Source organism: Lycorma delicatula, chromosome 10 (assembly GCF_047948215.1).
Source record: "Lycorma delicatula isolate Av1 chromosome 10, ASM4794821v1, whole genome shotgun sequence".
In the NCBI taxonomy this organism is placed as follows: Eukaryota; Metazoa; Arthropoda; class Insecta; order Hemiptera; family Fulgoridae; genus Lycorma; species Lycorma delicatula.
In genome coordinates this window covers 51,686,810-51,713,497 of record NC_134464.1, presented here as the reverse complement: position 1 = coordinate 51,713,497, position 26,688 = coordinate 51,686,810, and the positions used below count along the sequence as shown (strand labels likewise).

At 29.8% G+C, this 26,688-nt stretch overlaps 1 protein-coding gene across 2 annotated transcripts in view; it reads right to left on the bottom strand.

Annotated features, from left to right (window-relative positions):
* The window catches only part of LOC142331332 (uncharacterized), a 537,124-nt gene that overhangs the window by 18,088 nt on the left and 492,348 nt on the right, over window positions 1-26,688 (bottom strand). For both annotated transcript variants that reach the window (XM_075377159.1, XM_075377160.1), the window contains exon 2: window positions 2,086-2,820. In XM_075377159.1, coding sequence (XP_075233274.1) covers window positions 2,086-2,820 — 735 coding nt within the window. The remainder of the gene's footprint in view (window positions 1-2,085; window positions 2,821-26,688) is intronic.

Below are 26,688 nucleotides of genomic sequence, written 5' to 3'. Positions count from 1 at the left end.
GAAATTTAACCAGGATCAATTATTGTTTTACATCAACAGGAAAAGAAAAGCAATTCCCCTTTCAACACACTGATGCAGCAACCAACAAAGTAATAACAAAGAAAATACAGTGAAAATCATAACAGTTATTTTCAACTCTTTTAGGACTAACTTATGAGGTTTTTGTCGCTGACTATATGTCATTCGTTTATCATCCTCCTCCAGCACTATGGTCCAAGTAGAAATAAGTGCTGGAATAGAATATATGTAATGAAATAAAAATGAGCTGCCAATGGGGTACCTCACCCTTTCCTTTTCTTTTATTTCATATTTGTTACAGGTACTGAACACAACAATAATTACACTGATAAGGACACCTTTTTGGCCTCGTGATTCCCTTAAACCCTTCCTAGATGCACATGTGTCTTGAAGAAAACTTTGCTGGTACTTACTTCTATGTGGAGGTTCAAAAACATGCATGTGAATGCTGTCACCCTCACACACATGAACAAATTAATTTAATATTAATTGTAATCCTTTATCCTAGAAACAGAAAAGAAAAATGTAGACGGCCGGAAAACATCAAAAAACAATGGAGAAAAAATCCAGCAGCCGTCCGATGGAAAGAACGAAGGGGCCTATACTCTCCAATGTGCTGCCCTTCTCAGGTTTGGTTATAAATATTTACAACCAACAAAACGGAAAGCCAGGGAAAAAGAAGAAAGAGCAAGAAGAACATCCCACAACAATGAACCCAGTCCTGTCCTGACTCAGCTAGCATAAGAAAAAGAAGATGAAGAAGAAAAAGCTCTAAAACTGGATTCATTATCTTTCTTTCCTTCATCTTATAATGCAATCCATGAAGGGAGTGCATTGCACCTTCCAAAAGTAAGGCCTATTAGTAGATGCATTCATAATAGACCAAAAGGCCTTCAATGGACGGACAGACGGGGAATCTTGTCAGGAGAAGGACACAAATATTTTGTTACTCTTCGAAGGAATAACCCAAGTAAGAAACATGTTAAAACTCGATCTACAAAGAACCGAAATGCAATCCCCAATAATCTTAAAATAAAAACAAATACATAACTGCCACCAAAAAATTAAAAAACCCGCCAAACAATTAGAAAAACCCAGCCGCAAAGGACTAATGTGAAGGCTCCGTGATTACTAAGAGAATAATGTATCCTCCAATACACGTGGGTTCTGTTCAGCCCTATCTATTCCCTGGTCTAATCAGATCTTTATTATACTTGATAGATCTGTAGTTACACCAAAGGTTAGATATATAAATACGAAGAAAGAATATCAATTCTTTCTTCGTATTTTTATAAAGTTGGTTATTAAAATTTTTATTTTCCCGTTACCTTATTTTAAAAAAATTGACAGTCTAAGACTTTCTCTTTTTTCCACATATAACATTTAAGGACATATTCAAATGTTCCATTAACCATTAATTATTAGTAAACATAATACTACAATTCTACTAAGAATCTTACAAAGAAAAGTTAAGTTAAAGCACTTAAACCTTTGCAAAATAAACAAATTTATAGTACAATAGATACGCAAAATAACATGTATTTGTTAAATCAAAATGTCACTTATTATTGCACAGTTATATAAACAATGAAATTACATACACAGACATGCATTACATAACATGTCTACCAAGCAAATCAATTGCTTTTACAAAATGCCTAAACATGATAAATTAAGTAGGACATGTTTAAACACACAAAAAAATAAAAATCACATAAATTGCATTGAGTAGAGCAAACATTTAAGAAAAATAAGAGAAATCATCTCGTATTAATAACGGCGACACAAAAAACTGGAAATTTGAACTCCCTCTGTGCACTTTCTTCAACAATTTTTAATTTTGTAAAACATTTTTATGATGAAAGCACGCCGTAGGTCATTCCACTGCTCCACGATGACCAAGTTGCCTTTGCATAAAGCTGCGCTGCCACTATGCATTTCAAAAGTTCCTGTTTTATTGTATCACTTGTAAATATAAATGGCTATTAATATAGAAGTACCCCAAAACATGCATTATTTATCTGATTTATGAATTTCATTATAAAAAAAAAAATAAAACATTCTTACCTATAAAAGCTAAACTTCTTGAAGGTGGTGAATGCGAATAACAAGAAGGTGGCGGACCAGCACTATACGCAGGATAATATGTTGGAGGCGGTGGCGGAGGAGGGTATCCATCAACCATAGGTGCAGGAGGTGGAGGATAACTAGATTCAGGAGGCGGAGGAGGATATGTCGAAGAAGGAGCTCCTGCGGGAGGAGGTGGGGCTGTTACGATCATCTGTTGTTGAGATGGAGCTGGAGGAGGTGGAGGGGGTGCGTTTGAAGGGCTTGAATAAAAATCTTGTGTATAATATTGAGTAGGTGGAGGTGGTCCATACCTCCTATGGTAACCTGGAGGCGGTGGCGGATAAGGCGTCGCCTTATGATGAAAATAAGTCGATGGATAATTAGATGGTGACGAGTAGCAAATCTCTTGGTGATAATGAGATTGTTGGGCGCCGGGATATTGAAGACTAGCTGTTGCAGGAGGTGATGGATAATATTGATAATTATACGGATAAGGTGGTTGTCCAGGATATCGGTACGTTAAGGGAGGAGGATTTGGTGGTTCCGATGATGACGTCGATATGACAACTTCGCTGTCCGATGACTCAGAAACCGGCTGTGGTGCTGATGACGGCGGCGGTGTTGGTGTCGGTAAAGTAGCTGGAGGTGGAGGTTTACTTGTTACACTGCTCGTCGTCGTCGAGTGGTGATGATGATGGTGTGAAATTAATGGCCCTGCCGGCTGATAGTAACCTGAAATCAAATAAAAACTAGTTAGATAAATTCAAACAACGGAAAGTAAATAAGTCAGTGAATCTTTACGTATAATCATGACAGACAAAACATAAAAAAAAATATTTTACTTCAATAATATTTATCAATTTCATTCGTACAAGTCTCCACATACATAATGCAACTTTCTTGTTTCTTGACTCGGAACTGGTACGAGCCGATTCTCTTGTTCATGGTAAAGAGTGTACTTGTTATATAAATGCGTCATCAATAAAATCTTAGAGATTTTAAAAGAATGTCATTTCATTTATACATCATTTATCGGATTTGGTTACCGATTAGAGAACGGTAGTCTACAAACAAATAAAATAAAGTCTTTAGCGTTCTAACTAGAATTCTAATAATAAATAAAAACTATTTTTTTTATAACAAAAATTTTGTACTGACTGCCGAATGTACAGAAGCACAGAGAAGATATATCGAAAAACTACGTTAAATCTTCCGCGTTGTTCTTAAAAATTATTTTTTTATACAATTTAAAACTATATTTTTTCAATTTATAAATTATGAGTTTAAGTAATAAATGTGAATCATCATTATTTAATCTGTGGTAAACATTTTTAGAACATTGTTATCAATAATTGAATAATTTGTAAGGCTTATTTATTTATTTCAATGTAAATAATGAACTCTGTAATAAAACCAACATTTTTAAAATACAGAATAAATAAATAAATAGTCACCAAGTAATTTCCAAACTAATAATAAAAATTTCTTTATTATTATATACTGTAATTAATTGTGCTTTGAAATTCACTCAAATAAATATTATTTATTACAGCCGCACAAAATAAAAAATACAATAAATTTTGATTGTACCATACGTACTATTTCTAACATGTGTAATGCATTAACTTATTTTGTTATCAATTTTTAATACTACACGGAATGTACAGAAGAATGTAGGTCCCAAAGGGCTTGCTGGCATTCACTAACAAATCTTCATGCTACGACCAGCACTCTTACTAAAAACGTCGATATAAACAAAAATTATATTTCAACATGATTTTTCACGACTTTCTCCCACATTTTATTGTTTCAATATAAAAAATAAATAATCATAAAAATAATTTAAATATATATAAATATAAAATATATATTTAAGCGCACGCAAATTTAAGGTATTTATTTATAAATGAGAGAAAACAGATTACAGTTTAAACAATTAATAATATTTATATATTGTATAATGTATTTTCTTCCTTGTAAAATTTATTATTTTAGTTTTTTATTACGAAATCAAAACAACATTTTTATTTTTAAATTGTATTCTTTTTGGTTTTATTCCAAACGTTTATCTTGGTTAGTTAACAACCGTAAAATTAAAAAAAAAATATTTTTGCAACCATAACCTTATTCAAGAATTATAAAACATAATGTATTTATTTGTTATAATTTCCTTATTTCAAAATAAATGTTGATAGAATAATGAATACATGTTCTTTTTTGAATTCCGCAATTTTTTTGACTGTTACTTAATTCCTTCAAACCAAAGAAATCACATAAAAATATAAGAACCATTATTTCACGTCCAATATCTATCTATCTTATCACCACTTAAAAAAAAAAAAAAAATAAATAATAAAAAAAAAAAAAAAACAGAATCATTAATCAATTAAACTTAAAAAGAATATTAAGTTAAAATTAATAACATTAAATCGCCAATTTACTTAGTAAACAGAAATTGATAAAATAAAGTGAGTTTAATTCAAATAAAACAATGAGACAAAAATCAAAAGGTTTAAAACGTATATTCAATAAGTTTAGAATAGAAGGTAACGATTTGTTTTTCTTCAATACCCCCTTGTTTAGGAAAAATAACGAAAAATTGCTTTTCAAATTATTCGTCTTACTGCCACCAACGAACTAGGAAATTTTTCATGGAATTTTGGTAAAAAAAAAATAAATGAAAAATCTGGTGTTGAAAAAATTATTCGAAGAGCGAGGAAAAGAAGATCAAATTCTATTAAAAAAAGGAAAAGACAGATATAGGAAGGTAGGTAGAAATACATATACGAAGCAGTAAACGTTTTTATAACATATTATTGTGGGTATTTGTTAAAAGGTGATACATACAATCGATATATAATATAAAGAAAGAAGAGAATACCAATACAAGATGTCATCATATGCAATTGAAACAATCGATCACAACTTTGCAATCGATATGGTCGGCAATATAGAAAGGTAAAAATAAGTTTTATTTCGACTAATCATCCAGCTGTATTGTTTTCAAATGAGGCAACAGCCAATCAGATCAAAAGCAACCAAATACGCGCACACGCAAACACAAATACAGAGATAAACTACGTACTAAAAAGAAATGACATCATAAAAATTCTATCATCGTTCACGGTTTCAGGTAATTTAACACTTGTGCTAATTGGATACATTTTATCGTAATAAATATTAAAACAAAAACATTTCATAATAACGTTTCATTTATTATTTTAATGAAAACAAACCGATTGTTATATTAATAATATTAGAAAAAGAAACAAAATCCAGTGTATAAAATTATTAAAAAAAAAAAAGAAACAAAATAAAATCGCTAAAATGAAAAACAATATACTTTTAAACTACTTTTCAATCGAATTGAAATTAATTGTAATTCAAAACCATACAGATAATTATTAGGCTATCCTCGAATCGATTTGATTTTTTCTCTGTATATAATTAGGGCAAAACCATTTATTTTCTAAAAAAAAAAAAAAAAAATCTAACGTGGACACCAAATGACTTCCTTGTACGCCTATTGAATTACATATATACATTTTTTTTTTCTTTAAATGAAAAGTACATAAAATTTTATTTCATTAATAACTTCTGATATTTTTTTATTTTTTTCTTATTATTGAATTATTATTTATCGTAATTTTTTTTTGCAATCGGAGGTTAATAATTATTAAAAAAATCAATATACTTAAATTAAAAAAAAAAGTTAAAAAAAGGAGATGAAGTCGGATTTGACCCGACGTGCCTTCCTCTTGTAATATATAAATATTTCATTAACTAAAATTTTATTTGGATATAATTCTGGAACCAATGAAAATAAGTACAATTTATGATATATCGTTAAAAAGCTCTAAATAAGGGGTTAATACTGCAGTTAAGAAAAAGTCCATAATCGAAATTTTTTGTTGTTTTTGGGCTATTCATATGCATACAGTCTCATATGACACCATTCTATCCTTACTCTGTCCAGTTTGGTCTTCCTCATGCTTCTTCTAAGAATATTCATTTCTGCTGTATCCTTAATTCATTTCTGAATCTTGATTGTATCCTTAATTTTATGTTACCTGATTCTATTCCATAAAGCATTAAACTCTGAACCAGGTTTGCCAGGTCCTTTTTTCATCTCGTTTTACCTTCCACACTTTAAATTGAAGTTTCTAGCAATTATTTTAATTATCTTGTAATGATTCTTCCCTTCCTAATTAAAATTATCCCCAAATATTCAGCTTTACTTCAGTTTATTTCTTTCCAAAATTAGTCAATTACTGTTCTTGTCCTGTGAAATGTGACAATAAATAGTGGACATTTTTAAAAATAAACCAACCATATTTTAATAAAAAAAGGAAGCCTATAATATTTTCCAACAACCTGTGATGAATAACAATATTTAGTTAGAGAAGAGTCAAAATATACCAAATGCAAATTGTAACAATAAATCACCTATCATATCTTGTTGATTCCTACAGTCTATTGCAGAGAATAAAGTGACAACTGCAAGAAATAGAATTAAAAATATATCTTGTTATTTAGGCTGCCAAAACTATTTCTCAGTATCTATTTGACTAGAATTTTATTCCTGTTCCTAATGATAATCCTTAACATATAATCATTTGTTATTTAGGTTGTAAATGGATTCAGGGATGGTCAAAAAGTCGAAATTTTTAGCGATCACAATACTTCCTTTACTTCGTACAAGGACGTAAAAGATTGAATCAGATTTAAAAATTTATAGTAGAGAATTAAATTTGTATTACATATATTATTAATTATCCCCTACTGCAGTGATTCCCAAACTGTGCGCCGCGGCCTCTTCATAGGGGCGCCGCGAACTATTGTAAAAGCTTCATAATTAATTGAACCAATACATTTATAATTATTAATTTAATGTTAATAAAGTAAAAAAAATAATGAAGATAAACGAGTTTTATTTATTTTTATCTCTTAGGTATGATACACAACAAAATATTTATTTTTATGTAATTAGAAATTATTGTTTCAATTCTTTTGTTAAATGAGTCGAATAAATTACGTCATATAAAATTTTTTTTTTTAAATATCAATCACAAAATCAGGGTTATCTTTGATCGGTGCCTCAAAATTAAGATAGTGTGTGATATTCCTGGTAACAAGCAATCATCAAGATGCTTATCAGCGTTTCGAGATCTATATATTGATTTTATGACATTCAATGGAAACCTTTCTCTGTCCACTAAATTCCTGAAGTTCTCATCTGATATACGAGGTTTTAGCATAATTTCATTCCGAAGATCCAAAATTTCAAGCTCATTTCTTTAGTCCGTCTGGAACAAGATCTGTAGTTACATTTCTATTTTATTTACGTGGCAAGTAAAAGGACTGATAAATAAAGAGACCATTGGTTCAATGACGTAACTGCTGAAATTTATTTTCAAACTGTTCTTTAAGTACTAGAAGGTGCATAACAAATGTTGATAAGTTAAATTCATTGTGTTTATTTTCTAAATATTTGGAAAATGCGCAAGAGATCCCAACGCGACAGCTGTGTTCTATAGAACCAATTTTACTTTAAAAAAGATCACAGAGCCTATCATTTTAGCTACATTTTTGTTTTTTCCTTACAACTCAAGTTTAAAATATTTAATTTTGGTACTTACGTATTAACGCCACCGCAGCTACAGCTTTATTTAAAAACAAAGTAGTCAATCGGATTTCGGTGGAAAATGGGCCGATTTAATAAATGGTTATTTTTATTTATTTTATAAAATATAATTTAACCAAACTTAACTTACGCTCGCTAACCTTGACTAATTAACACCGTAATTTTTCGAGTATTTATTTATAAATTCAGTAATTATTGTTATTCAAATAATAAATAATTACTGAATTTATTAAATAAATATCAAAAAATTACGTTGATAATTAGTCAAGGTTAGCGAGCGTAGGTTAAGTTTGGTTAAATATTTATAAAATAAATAAATATAAATAACCATTTCTTAAAATTAATAAAGAGACTTAATAAAATAAATACTCAATTTTAAATAAAGCTGTAGCTGCAGTGGCGTTAATACGTAAGTACCTTAATTTTTTTATGATTTCTGTGAGAAACCTCAAACCCACTCCCAGCAAGAGTCAATTAATTTAACGAAATTTTAATTTTTTCGTTAAGATATTTTTCAATTTCTTCAATCAAGCTTAAAAATTATAAAACTCAGCGTCAGCTGGTCCTCAACGTAGCCGATATCTTCCTCGTATCTACTTCCTTTATCTCTTTTTACTTCACAGTTTGATTTCTCCTTCACTATCAAACCTCTCCTAGGTCTTTACATAAAAGTAAGGATTTTTAAAATGTCGTAAGCAAAATGAGAGGCCGGTCGGACAGCTGATACAATACTCGTATTCTCTCAGAACACATCCAACGACTATTTTGAATTTTATATCTTTTTACTCGTAAACTTATCGAGTACATCCTCCGAATACCGAATTCGTATTAGATACTCTACCCATTACTCAACTGGGCTACGTAAGTACATTGCGGCCGGCATACAGAAATTGTTCGACAGACGCTATTGTGCTCGCGGCATGGGTTGGGAGCCCTTTCTTTTCTTTTAGCCTCCGGAATCACCTTAATGTATTTCTTCAGAGAATGAATGAGGATGTTATGGATGAATATAAATGAAGTGTAGTCTTGTACAGTCTCAAGTCCACCATTCCTGAAATGTGTAGTTAATTGAAACCCAACCACCAAAGAATACCGGTATCCACGACCTAGTATTTAAATCCGTATAAAAGCAACTGCCTTTACTAGGATTTGAACCTTAGAACTCTCGACTTTGAAATCAGCTGATTTGCGATGACATGTTTACCACTAGACCAACCCGATGGGTTAAGTTGGGAACCCTAATTGTAGATAATTGACTTATATTTTTAATTTAAGTATAGACATCATATCTTAACATTTATCGTACTACGTAAAACATATATTTATTACGGCGGTTGCGTCATACAGTCATATAGGACGGTTGGAAAGCCAAGGGAACACATATGGAGAACACATATGGGAACACATTGGTTTCCAAATGTGGTGCCTGCGCCAGATAATACGAGTCTCATTTTATGTCCATATCCGAAATAAAACCAGGATCATCGCTGTAAACCATAAAGCATGGAAAAGCGTTTTGAGCAAAATTCGGAATTCTGCGGCACCCACAACAGCGTAATTTTTGCGCGGCCAGCCGCCCCCTCAAGTCACCAGTTAGGAATGAAGAAGAAAAGATGTTGTAAAACAATATTTATAACCTGTTATCAGGATAGCTGTGATTCACCATTAATTTCCCCAACTCTTGAATAGTTAGAAATCTGAATTTGTATTGTATTATCTGTATAACAGACAGATTATTTATTTTATTTAAGTCTAATTTAGAAACAGTTTTATTTTTGATCACGTATATACAACCGACGATATTTGTGATCAATTATTTTCAAAATTTGTTTATTAAATAAGAATCATGGGAAATATAAAATTTCAACGTAAAATTCATACAATCCTTTTACAAATCAGATTTAAAATTGGCTTGATTATAGAGATTATGTAATTATTTGTATAAACAAAATGTTTTCTTAAAACTTTATATACAAAAAAGAGATTTTATAATTCATTATTTATCCGTGCGAAGAATGGGCAGTTTAGCTAATAATTAACAATAATCAAAATGGTTTTAAGTAAACTTGCAACATATATAATTTACTTTTGAAATAATGGTAAACTCTTTTCTTTAAAACAATGCGTTATATAAATAACTTCTATACCTAACTAACTTCTATATAGGGTAGGGCAGTGGTTAGCAAACTTTTCCGAGTCGCGGTGCTCTTTTTCAATTAAAAACATGGCGCCCTACCCTAAGTAAAGGTATGATTATTATTTATATCAAACCATAAATTAGCTTTGAAAAAATAGAATATGAATATCACACTTCCACTACAAAATGTTTGCTTTTAGAGCAGATAGTATTCTTTTTCCTTTTTAGCCTCCGGGAATTATCGTTCAGGTATTACTTCATAGGATGATTGATGACGATATGTATGAGTGTTAGTGAAGTGTAATCTTGTACAGCCTCAGTTCGATCATTCCTGAGATGTTTGGTTAATTGAAACCCAACCACCAATCCACGATTTAGCATTCAAATCCGTATAAAAGCTTTTACTAGAACTTGGACGCTGGAACTCTCATCTTCCAAATCAGCTGATTTGGGAAGACGCATTCACCACTAGACCAACTCGAAAAGTTAGAGTAGATAGTCTAGAGCAGCGTTTCTTAACCTGGGGGTCGCGGTGATATGAAAGAGTGAATCGCGAAATTAACCTACAACTTTACATATAAACAATAATGAAATCGTTTTATGAGAAAAAAAACATTTATCATAAACATTTTACTTACATTTATAAATACATAAGTAAAGAAAATAAATTAATGAGATGGCTGCGTTTGTTTTTCATTTAAAAAGTTTCTCCATACGCATATCTATGTTAGAAACACACAAAAGCAAATTGTTTTCTAATGGCAAAAGACGATTCCTATATTTAGTTTTTAGCGCAACCACAGAAAAAAAAAACCGTTTCACAGAGATAAGACTTGGCGAAATGGATTAATATTTTCAATATTTCTGTGAATAAATTTCCATATTCACTTCGACGAGCAAGCCAAAATTTATCTAAATCTTCAGATGTGAATTATAGTTGTAACGTTTATAGGCAGACGTTTCGACGAGCTGGTCGTGAATTTGAACTGGTAAGTTAGCATCTGCAACAACGATTTCGCTTAATGGATTCAGCACCCGTCTCTTCGAGAAATCATGTTTATCTTCCGGAAAATACTCCGCCAATGAATTTTTAGCGCACGAAAATGTATCTTCATGCTACCCAAACCGTGGTGAATAAAATAGTGTCTTCTTAATCTAAATTTTTCTCAATATAATCGGAAGTGAGTGGAAGCATATCAAAATTTTTGCTTTGATAATGAATAACCCAGATATGAAGCTCCTTAATGAGTACATTAACTTTGTCTATTAATAATAAAATGTTTTTATCACATCCTTGTAAATTCAAATACAAGTGGTTTAAGCGAAAATACATCAGCTAAGTAAATCAATAGCAACATATACTTAGTACTCTGTAAAAATATTGAAAATGGCCTTCCTTTATCCTGGAAAAATATTACTAATTCATCTCGTAACTCCAATATCTGGATTAACATGTTTCCCCGCGATAATCATCTGACTTCTGCAAGGAAAAGATGAAATTTTTTCTTGGAGCTCATTTCATTGCATAGTTTAGTAAAAAAGCCGCAGCCGTAGTTTTAACTAGGTTTCATTGAGTTGTGGTTGGGGGGGGGGTCGCGAAATATCATTATATATTTTTCTTTTTTTTTCCATTTTGGGGGTGGTGGAGAAAAAAATGTTGAGAATCGCTGATCTAGAGATTGATTTCCGAAAAGAAACACGCAGTTTTTCAGTTATGACTTCATCCGTATAATCTTCCTAGTTAAATTATCTATAAAAACATGTCCGAAGTCATAATATTAAAATACGTAAAAGTAAATATTTATGGTTGGAATTGAAAATTTCATCTCCTTTTTTGAATCCGGCTAAAAAAAATTAATAATAATAATGGTTTGTTTTTTTTTTTGAATAAATTTTTACGTGTAAAAATATGTATGAGAAAAGCTAAAATAATTTTTTTTTTAATTTAATTAAAATAAACAGATAAAATACTTTTTTTTAATTTGTAACTGGCTGGATTACACCGGATTATCCCCGATAATATCCAAAAAATAAACAATACCAATATCCCTTTGGCAATATTATATACATTAACGATAAAAAAAAAATAATTATTTATTATCAATAATAGTAGTAGACACGTCCTATCGATTAAAATCAATAAAAATATTACTTTATAGATGAATAAAAAAAAATAATAATAAAGATAATACTAATAACAAAACAAAAGCGGATTAACAGCTACAGATAAAAAGTGACTGGGAACAAGTACAGTAAACCATAAATCAAAGACATGATCCCTGTTTAGTACCATCATAAAATACCATTCTCACAGCTTGCACTGACCGGGAGCGACCATTCATACAACATAATAGGAGCTGAGTATATATCGTTCTCACAATCTATCTTTTAATAGACAACGTTTTATTTATACTAAACGTACTGCATCTAGTATGATACCATAGGATCTCGTCACGAGTTTGCGATACAAACGTTAAAAAACAATAATTTATAGAAGCCTAATAATGAATATCGGCAAATATATCCATTTAAAATGAATAAATTTTAAAACGCAATACAGGTATTTAAAAATAAACAGACAAATAAAAAATTAAAATAAAGAGTCTGTTAAAGGGTGGTCTTTATTTATTTACTACCTGAATTACTCGCTGTGACATCAGGTTATAAATTATCAAGTGAAAAATTTAAAAAAAAAATTCGGAAAATCTCTACTTAAAAAATTCTTTATAAAATTATGTTTGCTTTTGATTGTTCCCCCTTAAATATAACATGAAGGATAAACAAAAGAAATTAGTTTCCCATGAAAGAGATAACAGGCTCTTAAAAAATGTTGGTACCTTTATCAAATAACGGTGCCACGGATTACTTTTCTAATATCCAATTTATTTCTTTTTAACAATATAGGAATGCTATTTAAAGATTAAATGCCTTGAACATAATGGATAAAATAAGGTTGTTTTCTTATCACAGTGACGTAAATTCAATTCTGTATCTTAATATATTGCATCCGGTTACCTAGAATTGATTTTGTACGTTAACCGTAAAAGAAGGTTAATTTCGCTACCGAAGTTTAACATTTACAGACTATTGAACACGATGTCATAAAGTATCTGCAACTGTGCGGCATTCTACCGGAAACCAGGATGCGTCACAATGGAATCATAAGAACATTACTTCCTTTTTTTGGGGTCCCTGGGTCGCGAAACGTCGAGAAATGAAAAAGAACCCGTACCCCATCTTTTGACTATTAAAGTACTTTCCTTACTGCATCATAGTTCTAACAGTGGTTTGCAAAGTGGGATACGCAAAGTGATTCTTGGAGGTACGTCAAAGAAGTAGGCTCACGATCACTTGCAAGTGTATGATCGTGTATCTCGTAATCGTAAGTGCGAGGTTCTCTCATTGGTCGATGTGTCTGGTTTCACTAGCGACTGGGGAGTTAATGAAGATAACTGGAGTGGAGATAATTGGTGGAAGGGATTGAAAACCGAATAACCAGATTTAGTAAGCACAGCAAAGAATCCAATCTTACCATTTGGTCTAAGTAACGTTTAAAATAACGTTTTAAATTAAGCAACGTCTAAAGTAAAGTTTCCTGCCTAAAGTAACGTTTTCTGCAATGACAATAATTACAGAAAGAAATTAGAGTTAGAACCAGATCTTTGAATTTCATAACAGAAGGCATCAAACCAGATTTTTCCAATATTACTAAACAAATACAATAACACTGCTCCCATTAAATTCTAATTCAAAATGCATTTTTGTTAATTTAATTTAAATGTATGTAATTGTTTAAAATAAATATATAACAAATAATTTGATTTTTTACCACCCCCCAAACACACACACACACACACATATTATATTATATGGAGTACAATTAATAATTATTTCCATCTTAGAGGTACGCGATCAAAAAAGTTTGGAGATCACTACTCTTAGATCTTTGATGCCAGAAAAGTAAAAGGTAAATAATTTTCTTTAACGTGGTCGAAAAGAGGGAAATTCTTTTGAGTACTGATCGTCTTTTTTTAGGTATAATTTTAAAGATAATCTCATTATCTACAGACAAAACAGCTATTAAGTTTTTATTTTACAACATTTTCAAAATATAACATTGTTACTTTCCAAAATATAACAAAACAATATTTTTGGATTTTGTTATGTTTAAATTTGTTTATTATAAAACCAATATAATACAACATCGATCAAATAACAAAATTTTATAAAATACAATGCTGAATCGATCCATAAAATCAAATATTATTTTATATATTTACTTCAGCATAGTCTTTAATGATATAATTGTATAAATTTATAAACACCTATTACATGAATAAATAAATGGGGTTTTCTCTTTTAAAAGTTTACTCCACTAGTAAGAAGTAAATTTTAACTTAAACTCTCTGTTTAATATTTTACATTAAACATACAAGTTAACTATTTGCATCTATCTACAGACCATAAAATGAGAAACAGTACCACTTATTCTGAAACATTTAACCTTTTTCCTTACTACAGAATAAAATAGATTGCTACGTCGGTAAATAGCAACGGTGAACGTGGTATACAGGTAGGAAATTTAATCGTTTACTTGCTTGTTGAATACATAATATGACTTTTATACATTCTAGATTCTCTTACATTACACGTACAAACTACTGACTTAACTAACTGTACCTAACAGATAAATGTCAAGATTATATCAATTTAGATTAAAAAGCAAACATAATTAATAACTGAGAAAAAACACGCAAGGATAATTATATTTATTCTTTTAAAACAGTAAAAATTATTGACCTAACACTAATCTAAAATACTAAAGCGTAAAACAACCAATTAAATAACAAATAAAATAATATTTAACCAAATTAAGAAAAATCTAATCTAAAAACAAGTTTATTTATATTAAACAGCTCGGTTACCGAATGAATAACATTGATCTACGAAGCAAAATAAATAGGTACAGTCTTGTGACAATGTAACTAGAGTAGTACCTCTTTTAATTGTAAAACTTCGTTTTCCAATTAAACATTTTTACCGGAATATAAACAGGACATGTTGTATTGCCAGGCACTTTCCTGGCATAATAGCTGAAAACCTACGCTGCAAGAAAAAAATTATGGTAATCAGTAAAAAAATTGGATTGGATTTTTTGCATTCTTGATGTTTCATTACCCAAGGACCCCAAAAAACAAAAAAAAGTAGGGGTAATATTCATACGTACATGTGTTGGGAGTGTTTGAAGCTAAATAATTTTTGATTGGATAAACCGATTTTTATGAAATTTGGCACACAGATTCGTGTATAGGGGTAATTTATTGGTAAATGTTTGGAGTCAATGTCTCCAAAGGATGGGGGAAATAGTTTCTTTGGGGGGTCAATTTTCTCAAAATTTTACAAACGTAATCCCATTTTGTATTGATCATGTACACGCGTATATCTTACCATCGTAAACAAATAGCCCCCAAATTCTCGCCCTCTGCAAAAATCGAAAATACTATCTTTTTATTTATTCCATATTTTTTTTTAATCTAACCATTTTTGTCTTCCTAAGCGTAGTAGTATAAGTGGCCAAAAAAATACTCTGGGGCAATATTTGGGGTGGAGAAACCTATCAAATTTTTAAAATATAGATATTTAAAAAAATTTGTAAACTTTCCTCATGTATCATTAATTTTCCACTATAAGAATAAATTACCAAAGCCAGGAAAATATAACAATTCTGTGTTTTTTTTGTTTTTTTTAATGTGATAAAAATTGTTTACAATTTACAAAAAAATTAATGTTAATCTTTCAATTAAATTATTGCGTCAAAATCGTATATCATACCTAACCCAATTACAAATATAAAACTGTACAGCATAGATCAGAACATTTTTAAACGGAATTTTTATGCAATACTTTTATGTTAGTTTTTAGATAAGAAAATAAATTAACTTTCCATTATTTGTAATAAAAATGGACTCTTTTTATAAATTTTTAGACCTAAGTTATTCCAGATATATAAATCATATGTGTAATTAATTCATTATTATGTAATTTATAATCATTAATTTATAGTAAACATTATATTGAATATTTTTTTCACACCTTTTTGTGCATTACAATATAAATAATGTAATGTATTAAAAAAATGTAAGTAAAAAAATAAAAATAAATTATTGAGGAGTTTCCGTAATTCAATTATAATATAATATAGTAATTATATTTTCCAAAATGTAAAAATTATTACGTTTTTTATTGTACCATAACATAAGTAACAAAGTGCGTATACAATAATGCATTACTATTATTTTTATATTATAATTATAATACTACACGGAATGTACATTTGTAGGCACGAATTTCCGAGCTTATGCTTGTCGAGAGCTCGTGCCAAGTGGTGACAGTCATATTAACAACTTCAATTTACTCGGCCCGCCCAGAGTCGATCCCTCAAGGACAAGGTATTTAACTACCGGTTCAGTATTGAAGACGACTATATTGAATAAGCTTGCGGGCGTTTGACAGCGAGTGCGGAATACTCAGACTACCATTTTTAACAATTCAGATGGATCTATAGATTATATAATTTGAATAATGAAAGAAGACACTAAAAAAACTAATTATAATTTTATAGTAAAAGAAAAAACCAACGCAGTTTTTTAAACTGTAGTATCTAAATATAAGCGCGGGAAAATGACTTTACATTCTTCATTTTAGTAACAAAATTACTAAAATTATTTTTCATTTTTCATTTTTATAATAACTATTAGTTTCAAAATAATAACATCCCAAATTGTGAAGCGAAATATCTTCATAGAAACAGTTTTTAAGAATGGACAAAATTGAATATAAATACAGTCATATTAACAACTTCACTACAACTTTCATGACCCAAGGACCCCAAAAAAACAAAAAAAAAAGTAGGGGTAATGTTCATACGTACATGTGTTAAAGTGTTTGAAGCTAAATAACTTTTTTAAGAGAATTAATTTTCTTCGGAATTTCGAAAATTCATTAAGAAAAAACTATTTCACTCATATGAATAAAACAAGTACTGTACGAAAGAGTACTTCAAATAGTTCTTTTCCACATATATTAGGCAGTTAGTAAACCACTTGCTCGCTAGGCGTCGACAGTAGAGAAAATTGCTGCCACGGGAAGCGAGAAGTCGTTTTGTGTGTTAGAATTTCACTTGTCAAAGTCAGTAATTTCTGTGCAACGTGCGTTTCAGTTGAAATTTCATAAGGAGCCACCAAGTGACAATTCAATTCGTGGATGGTATAAACAATTCAGTGAAACTGGTCGCCCATCAACCTCAGAAGTCAATGTAGAACGTGTGCGTGCAAGTTTCATTCGCAGCCCGTCAAAATCGACTGCGGCTGCAAGCAGAGAATTAGGAATTCTGAAAACAACAGTGTGGAGAGTTATCCGTAAACGTTTACTATGCAAACCCTACCATCTTCAATTAATCCTGCGTCTTTCTGATGGAGATAAAACACATAGGCTCGATTTTTGTTTACAGTTACAGGAAAATATGTTGTTAGATGAAGGTTTTCTAAACAAGATAATTTTCAGCGATAAAGCTATTTTCCATAATAGCGGCAAAGTAAACCTTCGTAACGTGCTAGTTTAGGGAACTGAAATCCCACACGCTTATGTGGAACACATTCGGGATTCTCCGGAAGTAAAAGTTTTTTGTGCTTACTCTCGTGAGGCAGTGTATGGGCCGTTCTTTTTTATGGAAACGACAGTAACCGGCATGATATACCTGGATATGTTACAATTATGGCTTATGCCTCAGCTACTTAACGACTTCATTTTCCAGCAAGATGGTTGTCCTGCCCATTTTCATAACGAGGTTCGACAGTATCTTAACACAACATTACCTCGGCGCTGGATAGGACGTGCGTCTGAAGAAGACCAACACATTAGGCTGTGGCCACCAAGATCACCAGACCTCACGCCATGAGATTTCTTTCTCTGGGACGTGAAAGATAAGGTGTTTATCCCACCAATGCCGCACGATATCGCTGAGCTAAAGGATCGCATAATCAATGCAATCAACTCTATCGAAAATGACATGTTAGAACGAGTTTGGCAAGAGCTAGCTAGACTTTCGTGTTGATGTGTGCCGTGTCACCAGAGGAGCACATATTGAACATTTATAGATTTTAACAAATACTGTTTCAGTCCCTGCCTCACCTCGTACAACTTTCATTTAGGTAAGTGAAATACTTTTTTTGTACTGAATTTTTGTAACTCCAAAGAACATTATGAAACGTCCTGTATTAATAATAAACTGATTTAAGACAGTTGCATAATATATTTTTGTTCTTTATTAACACTTTAACGTCAAAAAGACAGGATTGATTAATAAGGTAAAACTTAAAACTTACGTTTTACTACAACACCGCAAAAAATCGAACAAAAAAAATTCAATTTTACTATTTATAAAACTTTTTATATGTTAAACATATAAAACAACTTTTATATAATATGAATTTTTAACAAATTTTTAAATTTTACATGGCTAAAAAAACAAACACATATATTTTAAAATAGTCTTTAAAGAATAATGAAATCTACTGACGGAGGTAAATCTGTCACAAAAATATAATCTAAAAGTCGGATAATTTAATCATGCTATTTTGTTTTTAGTTTGATACCTTTAAAATCAGTAAAGTAACATTAATTTGGCAGGATTATTTTCTAAGCATCATAGCTCTAGAACTACGCTGCAAGAAGAAAGAACGGTAATTAGTCAAAAAATGGGGTACAGGTTTTTTTGCATTTTTAGACGTTTCATGACAAAGGGACCCCCCCCTCCAAAAAAAAAAACTGGGTAATGATCTTATGTAACGTACGAACATATTTGAAGCTTAATAACATTTTTATTGCATAAGACGACTTTAATGATATTTTGTACAGAAATTCTTCTATATGGAGCAATTTATTGGTAAAATTTTGGGGTCGATATCTACACAGGAAGATAAATAATTTTTTGGGATCAATTTTCCCAAAATTTTTAAAATAACCTCATTTTATACTAAGCTCAGTACATGCGTATGCACGTTTATCTTACCACTTAAAAATAAAATTTCCCAAATATCTACCTTCCCCATAAACCAAAAAACCTTTTTATTTATAGCATATATTGAAGAAATTTTTTTTTACGTGTTCCTAGGCATAGTAGTAGAGGAAGTGAACCAAAAAACATACACTTTGGGAGCAATATTGGAGGGGAGCCGATGAAAGTTAAAGAATATAGATTTTTAAACCTTTTTTTTTGTTGTATTTAAACATTTATTTTCTTTTAGGTAAATTTTTTCATTTATCATTATTTTTCCACTATATATGAATAAGTAAACAATATCAGGAAAGTATTACAACTTCGTTCTCAGTCTTAAAGAATAATGAAATCTACTGACGGAGGTAAATCTGTCACAAAAATATAATCTAAAAGTCGGATAATTTAATCATGCTATTTTGGTTTGCCTATAACTAGATGATATTTGTTTAATATACATGTCTACCGTAAGAGAATTATAAGATTAAGATATAAAGTTTAACAGTAGTTATTTCATTCGTAAAGTTGAACGATGAACATTATTCACGTATATATATATTTTCGATTAGGCCTCTAGGAACATACACACAAAGTGAAAGAGAATTATTCGTTTTGTTCTTCCAGTATTCTCTCATTCTGCCACTTTGTACTCATTTTCTTTCTCAGTCTATTTTATGCCCGGTCTTTTGGCTTTGTCTGGGAATCTACAGTTTTTTATAAATTTTATAAATTGGTCTCGTTCTTATACTGTGTTAAAGTTTATGTTTAATTTTTAATGTCTCTATCGACTTTTTACTGCATTAAATCAAAGATCTGTTTTGTAAGTCTTTGTAGATCCATTCTGTACAAGTGGCCGTAAAATTGTAACCTTCTTTTTTTTATTATGTTGTAGATTTTATCTACCTTTCTATAAATTTCGTTTTCGCTTTTGAATTTGTGGATTCCGTTTATAAAGTTTGTGCCATAAATGTTTAATAGGATTCATTTTTCCACTTTGAAAATTTCTTTATCTGAAAATGTTTGGAGGAATTCCGCTGTATATAGGGCTTCGGGTAAAATGATTGTGTTGTACTGTTTTAATTTAGTGTTATAAGAAAGTGATTTTTTTATTGTAGATGTTTCTTGTTATTAAAGGCGAGATTAATTTTCCTGACTGTTTCTCTCATCGCTTCTTTTTTCTACAACGTTATGGGTTATGATTTCACCGATGTATTTAAGTTTTGGAACTCTTTTTTTGGATTTCTTGATTTTCGTCTATTTTGATTTTGTTTTTTTTTATTTTCTTAATAGAATAGGATAGGATATGTAATAGAATAGGATTACAGATCTCCTTTGAAAACCACTGCGTTTTTTCAAAGGAGATCTGTAATCCTGTTCTATTTATTTTATTATTATTATTTTATCACTATCAAAATTTTTCGTTTATTTCTTATCTTTCTTATTTTATATACATAATATTACGGGTGATAGTTTAGCAGTCAAAGTGGTGTCTAATTATAAATTTGAAGAAAAATTTATTAAAAAAGAGTTTTTTGAGCTTCGTTGTAATTTTCTTTTTTCAATTTAAATCACCCCCAATACATTAAAAAAAAAATACCTTTCCTAAATCAACTATCTCGAATATATTATCTTTTCAGTGACGTAATTGATATTTTTGAAAAAGAAAAAAAAGTATGTCTACATTTTTATTATTCTAAATTATTTCGCTTTAAATACGAATACATTATAGATAAAATAATAGAATACATTTAAACCTCTAATATATTTATAAAGATATTTTGTTAGGTGTTAAAAAAGATACTACATTCCTTTTTTTATGAGTCAATTGTCATTCGTTCATGCAAAAAAGAAAGCTTAGTTTATAATTGGCGGTGAATAAAAAAAAACGAGCATTTTGCGGGTTGAATTGGTGGAAAAGTAGCATGGAAAAAAATAAAAGAGAGAGGATTCACAGCGATGATTTTGAGAGAGTGAATGAGAGAAATATTTTTTAAAGGGGGATAAGGTAACATATGTAAATAAGCAAGTACCATTTGTATAGATAAAGAGAGGGCAGATGGGAGAGGAATGGGAAATGTTATGGTGTGACACTGGTTGGTGCTCGTGTTGGGGAGGGAGCTTACACTGCACAGATTTAAGCTCTCGTAAAAAGGTTACCGCTCATACACATAACTCCCTCAAACACCCAGCCGCGCACACATATTCACAAAATACTCCCTGTGCGGCAGTTGAAAGCGGCAAAAACTGCTTGCTAATGAATTTAGTTAATATAAATGTTTTTATTTATTGCTACCGTGTTTAACTTATATCCCTTTCTGGGGGTACAATAACTAATTACAATATTCTGACCTGTCAGTTTCTCTATTTTTTTTATTTTTATCTTTAACTGTGAATTATATCTTGATTTAGCGTAATATACAAAATAATTTTGTGAACTTAAAGCAACTTTTCTTTTATTGAAAAACTGGAATATAAACTTTTTTCATATATTCTTCCGCAATACTTGATTGTATAAAAGTTCATTTTCCCGTCAACATTTGAAAGAAAAGAAGCAAAAGAAAAAAAGATGATTAAATTAATCATAGATTCAAAATTTTCCTTTAAATCCAGAATTAATCATGTGATTCTATTACGAACTTGTGTCTATAGCCAGTCAACACTTGATCCCTAAATATAATCGACCGGTTCAAGTTGTAGAAAACATTAATGACAAAATTAATTATCCAAATGAATTTTATTAGGAAATATTTTAATAAACAAAAAAAGATAAGACAACGATTAGTTTTTATTAACGTCAAATATTTATACAATTATTAATTCAACAATCTTACTTGCAATATTAGGTTACAGTAAAAGTCCTTTTATTACTCTAAATAAATGTAAGTCTTATATGTATCTTATAATAAGTTTTTTAAAATTATGATATAACCATAAACAAAATGAAAACAGAAACGAAACAGGAAAAGGTTACTAAATTTTATAGCGATATTTATTAACAAGTGACTGAAAGAAACGCATATATAAAAATAATATGATTCTAAATTATAATTTTCCGTTAATATTAAATAATCAGATGTTCTACCAATTCTGATGTGGACACAACATGACTTCCTTGTACCCCTATTAAATTACATATACACATTTTTAAAAGTACATAAAATTTTGTTTCGCTGATAACTTCTCCTTTCTTTATATATATATATTTATTTATTGCTATTATTGAATTATTATTTATCGTACATTTTTTTTTACAATCAGAGGTTAATAATTATTAATAAAACAATATATTTAAATTTTAAAAAAAGGCGGAAATGAAGTCGGATTCGAACCGATGTGCATTCCCCTTGTAAGATCCAAATATTTCATTAATTAAAATTTTATTTGGTTGTAACTCTGGAATTAATGAAAATAAGTACCACTTATGATATATTGTTGAAAAGCTGTCAATGAGGGCTTATTACTGCAGCTAAAAAAAAAGGCCAAAATCAAATTTTTCTGGGCTTATTTGAACACATTTGGTGCAGTTGATTGCAATCAAAATGGGAAGTGCACAGCTAAATGTTACAACAGTCCTACATCCAAAATTTTAATATCCTACTGCTAATAATTTTTTAAGTAATACGAGATACATACGTACGTACATAGATGTCACGCCGAATCTAGTCAAAATGGGTTCAGGGATGGTCAAAATGGATATTTCCGTTGAAATATGAAAACCGAAAATTTTCCTTTACTTCGTACAAGAATGTAAAAAAAAAACAAAACATAAGTTAAAAAGGATTAAATTTTCATTTACTTCGTTTGAACCATGCATAGATTACATTAAAAAACAACTGTACTTAGCGATTTCTTTTCTGCCAATACCCTTTCATTCCTTCACTAACTTCATCTCTTTTGGGAGAAAACTTTCTTTCCCTTTTTCCTCTTAATTTTTCCACAAAATTTTTTTTGTTTCTGTAAAAATACTGGTTTAAAATTTATTTTTCTTTAATTTTTTTTTTTTTAGATCTTTTTCAGTTTCTTAAAACCAGTCCGTTACTTTTAGTTTTAATCTGTTAAAGTTTATTTGTTAATCTACATTTTCAGTTTTTATTCTTTTTCTTTTTTAATAAATTTCCAATAATGATATCATATTTATATCATTGTATAATATTAATTAACAATGGTTAATGATGTATTTAATCATGGAAAAAACAGTTATGTAGAGTTGAAGAAACGTCTTCTGATTTGTTAAGTTTTGGCGTATAGATTTCCTTTTTTTGTGGTTATGAACCTTGGAAAAATATGAAGATATGAAAAAGATTGCAAAGGATTAAATGGATAGATAAAAGAAAAAATGAAGAGTTCATGAAAATAGAAAATTTTGCTCTATTATTTACAATAATTATAAACGATAATATATTAATAATAAAGATTGGTTGTAAAGTATTTATTTTTTTTAATAATAATAATGACTTTAATTAAATAAATTTCCATAATTGTAACATGTATCTTATTATGTTAATTATTATTCAAGCTTACCTGCAATCGCGGTGTTTTAATGTTAATAATAATAGTAATAAAAAAGGAAAAAATTAACGTTTAAACGCAGACAGTAGATTTAATTTAACTAGAGAACAGAAAACACCTACCTTTTATAATAATATATAATAGACTAACCTCAACACAACATAAAATGTACTATACTTCGTATTCTGAAACCTCCTGCTGTGATATAGTGTCCCGCGGGGCACCTGTTTTAAACAACTATTAATCACACGTTGTTTTGTTCTACCCGATTGTGTTTTTCTCATAAACACATAAGATATTCAGCTACTTTTTTTTTTCAAAAAACAGCTGCCATTTTACCTTTTTTATATCTTCCCTTTTTTCTGATTATTTTTTATTTTAATTATCAGACATTTTGAAATTATGATAAATTATGTAATAAAGATATGTAATGTTTACAATTTTAAAATAATTATTTATAATTATATTCAACTAATTTCACGAATTGTTTCATTCGGAAAATATTACAATCTTCTTCGTATAAAACGTTCTATACCTTCATATACAAGCAAATGGGTGGGCATAGTCTGAAGGTTATTACCTAATTTTAATTTAGTGAGGAAAAAAGATTATAGATTTATTAATGATATAATTACCATTATTATAATATTGTTAACGGATTATTTTTTATAAGAAATCAAATAAATAATACACAGTAGAAAGTAGAATATATTGAAAAAATAAAATCTTATTAAATAATTAAAACTTATTGATTGAACAAGTGAAATTGTGTTTTCAACTCGACCTTTTGCCACATCGTTCATTTATTTTGTGTTTATGACGTAGTTAAGATCAAATTTGTTTTATGATTTCATGAAAATTTGCATTAAAGTTTCGTAAAAGATTTACGTTTTTTAAATTTTCTTTTCAAAAACTTTTCCGCTTAAAAATGAGAGCTGTAATTTCTTAAACGCATTTTTGCATTCATTTTGGATATTTTCTTAATTGCAATAATAAGCCCTTATTGAGAGCTTTTCAAGGATATATCAAAAGTGATACTTATTTTCATTAGTTTCAGAGTTATAGCCAAATAAAACTTTAATTAATGAAATATTTGGATCTTACAAGGGGAAGGCACATCGGTTCGAATCCGACTTTATATACATATTTTTTTTAACTTCATTTTTTAAATTTAAATATATTGATTTATTAATAATTATTAACCTCTGATTGTAAAAAAAAAAATACTGTAAATAATAATTCAATAATTACAATAAAAAAAATATGAACAAAATCACAAGTTATTATAGAAATACAATTTTATGTACTCTTCATTTTAACTTAAAAATTTTTACAGAGGTTAATAATTATTAATAAATCAAAATATTTAAATTAAAAAATAAAATAATAAAAAAACAATATACGTTGAAATCGGATCCGACACGAACTCATTTACACCACATATCTACTTGAGCGACGTGAAACAAAATTAATATATAAACTAACATAAAATGCTGATACGGATTCCTCAAAAAAAAATGCGATGCAATGTGGTGTCCACCACAATACAATTGTGTAACTGTAGACTTGATTAAAAAATTGCATAATCGTATCCCATTTCCAAATGAAATAAGTTTAAATGAAGTGCAGCAAAAAATGTGTAATTTAATAGGCGTACATGGAAGTTATGTGGTGTCCACATCAATTTTTTTAATAATAATTTTTTTTTTTGTTTCCATAGCTTTCCTTCAACGTACTAATTATATAGATACGATACTTTTACAACCTTTTTTTTTGTTTCTTTTTTTAAAACAATGTTAAATAGAAATCTAATTTAAGAGAAATATCGCGCACAGGTTTTGATTTGTCATACTGCATCGTTTAACGAAGTCAATGCAATTGTTTAACGATGCAATGCAACGCACACGGGCAACATACAGCGTGCAGGCGGGTGCTAACCACATTCCTGCTTCGTTTTGCTGAGAAATTTTCGCTTTTATTTCTAGAACTATGAATTTTTCGAAAAAAATGACAAGAAGCAAAAGGCTTTTCTTTTTTATCGTTTTATGGAATACCATCATCAAAATTTGAAAATAACCTAATTTTTAACCCCCCCCCCCCAACAATAATGTAGAGCCCGTTCTTTTTGGTTGAGACAATTTAAAATAGCCTATGTTATTTCCAGACTGAAGACTTGTTACTACCCGAAAGTTGGTTGTAATTGGTTGGATCTGTGAAGCTACAGAAGGGACCAACAAACAGAGCATTTAAACATTACCACTCCATCTGTGTATGTAATCTGGTAAAAATAAAATGGAGAAAATTCTTAAAAGTTAAAATTCATTAAAAAAATAATAATTAACTCAATTTACTAACTAAAGAATTAATTAAAAAAAAATTAAAGCAGAAAGGAAAAAAAACCCAGAAAAACACCCACAAATAGAACATAATTTTACTTCAGTTTTCCAATTAAATGACTGTATGTATTTACAATTTACAGTACTGGGATTAGTTTTCCAGTGCTAGAATAGCGTATCTACGTAGTACTGTTATTAAAACGCATATAATTCTATATTCTCCTTCGAAACACATTGTATTTATATGCTATACTTTTTTTTTTTTGTCTTCAGTCATTTGACTGGTTTGATGCAGCTCTCCAAGATTCCCTATCTAGTGCTAGTCGTTTCATTTCAGTATACCCTCTACATCCTACATCCCCAACAATTTGTTTTACATACTCCAAACGTGGCCTGCCTACACAATTTTTTCCTTCTACCTGTCCTTCCAATATTAAAGCGACTATTCCAGGATGCCTTAGTATGTGGCCTATAAGTCTGTCTCTTCTTTTAACTATATTTTTCCAAATGCTTCTTTCTCCATCTATTTGCCGCAATACCTCTTCATTTGTCACTTTATCCACCCACCTGATTTTTAACATTCTCCTATAGCACCACATTTCCAAAGCTTCTAATCTTTTCTTCTCAGATACTCCGATCGTCCAAGTTTCACTTCCATATAAAGCGACACTCCAAACATACACTTTCAAAAATCTTTTCCTGACATTTAAATTAATTTTTGATGTAAACAAATTATATTTCTTACTGAAGGCTCGTTTAGCTTGTGCTATTCGGCATTTTATATCGCTCCTGCTTCGTCCATCTTTAGTAATTTTACTTCCCAAATAACAAAATTCTTCTACCTCCATAATCTTTTCTCCTCCTATTTTCACATTCAGCGGTCCATCTTTGTTATTTCTACTACATTTCATTACTTTTG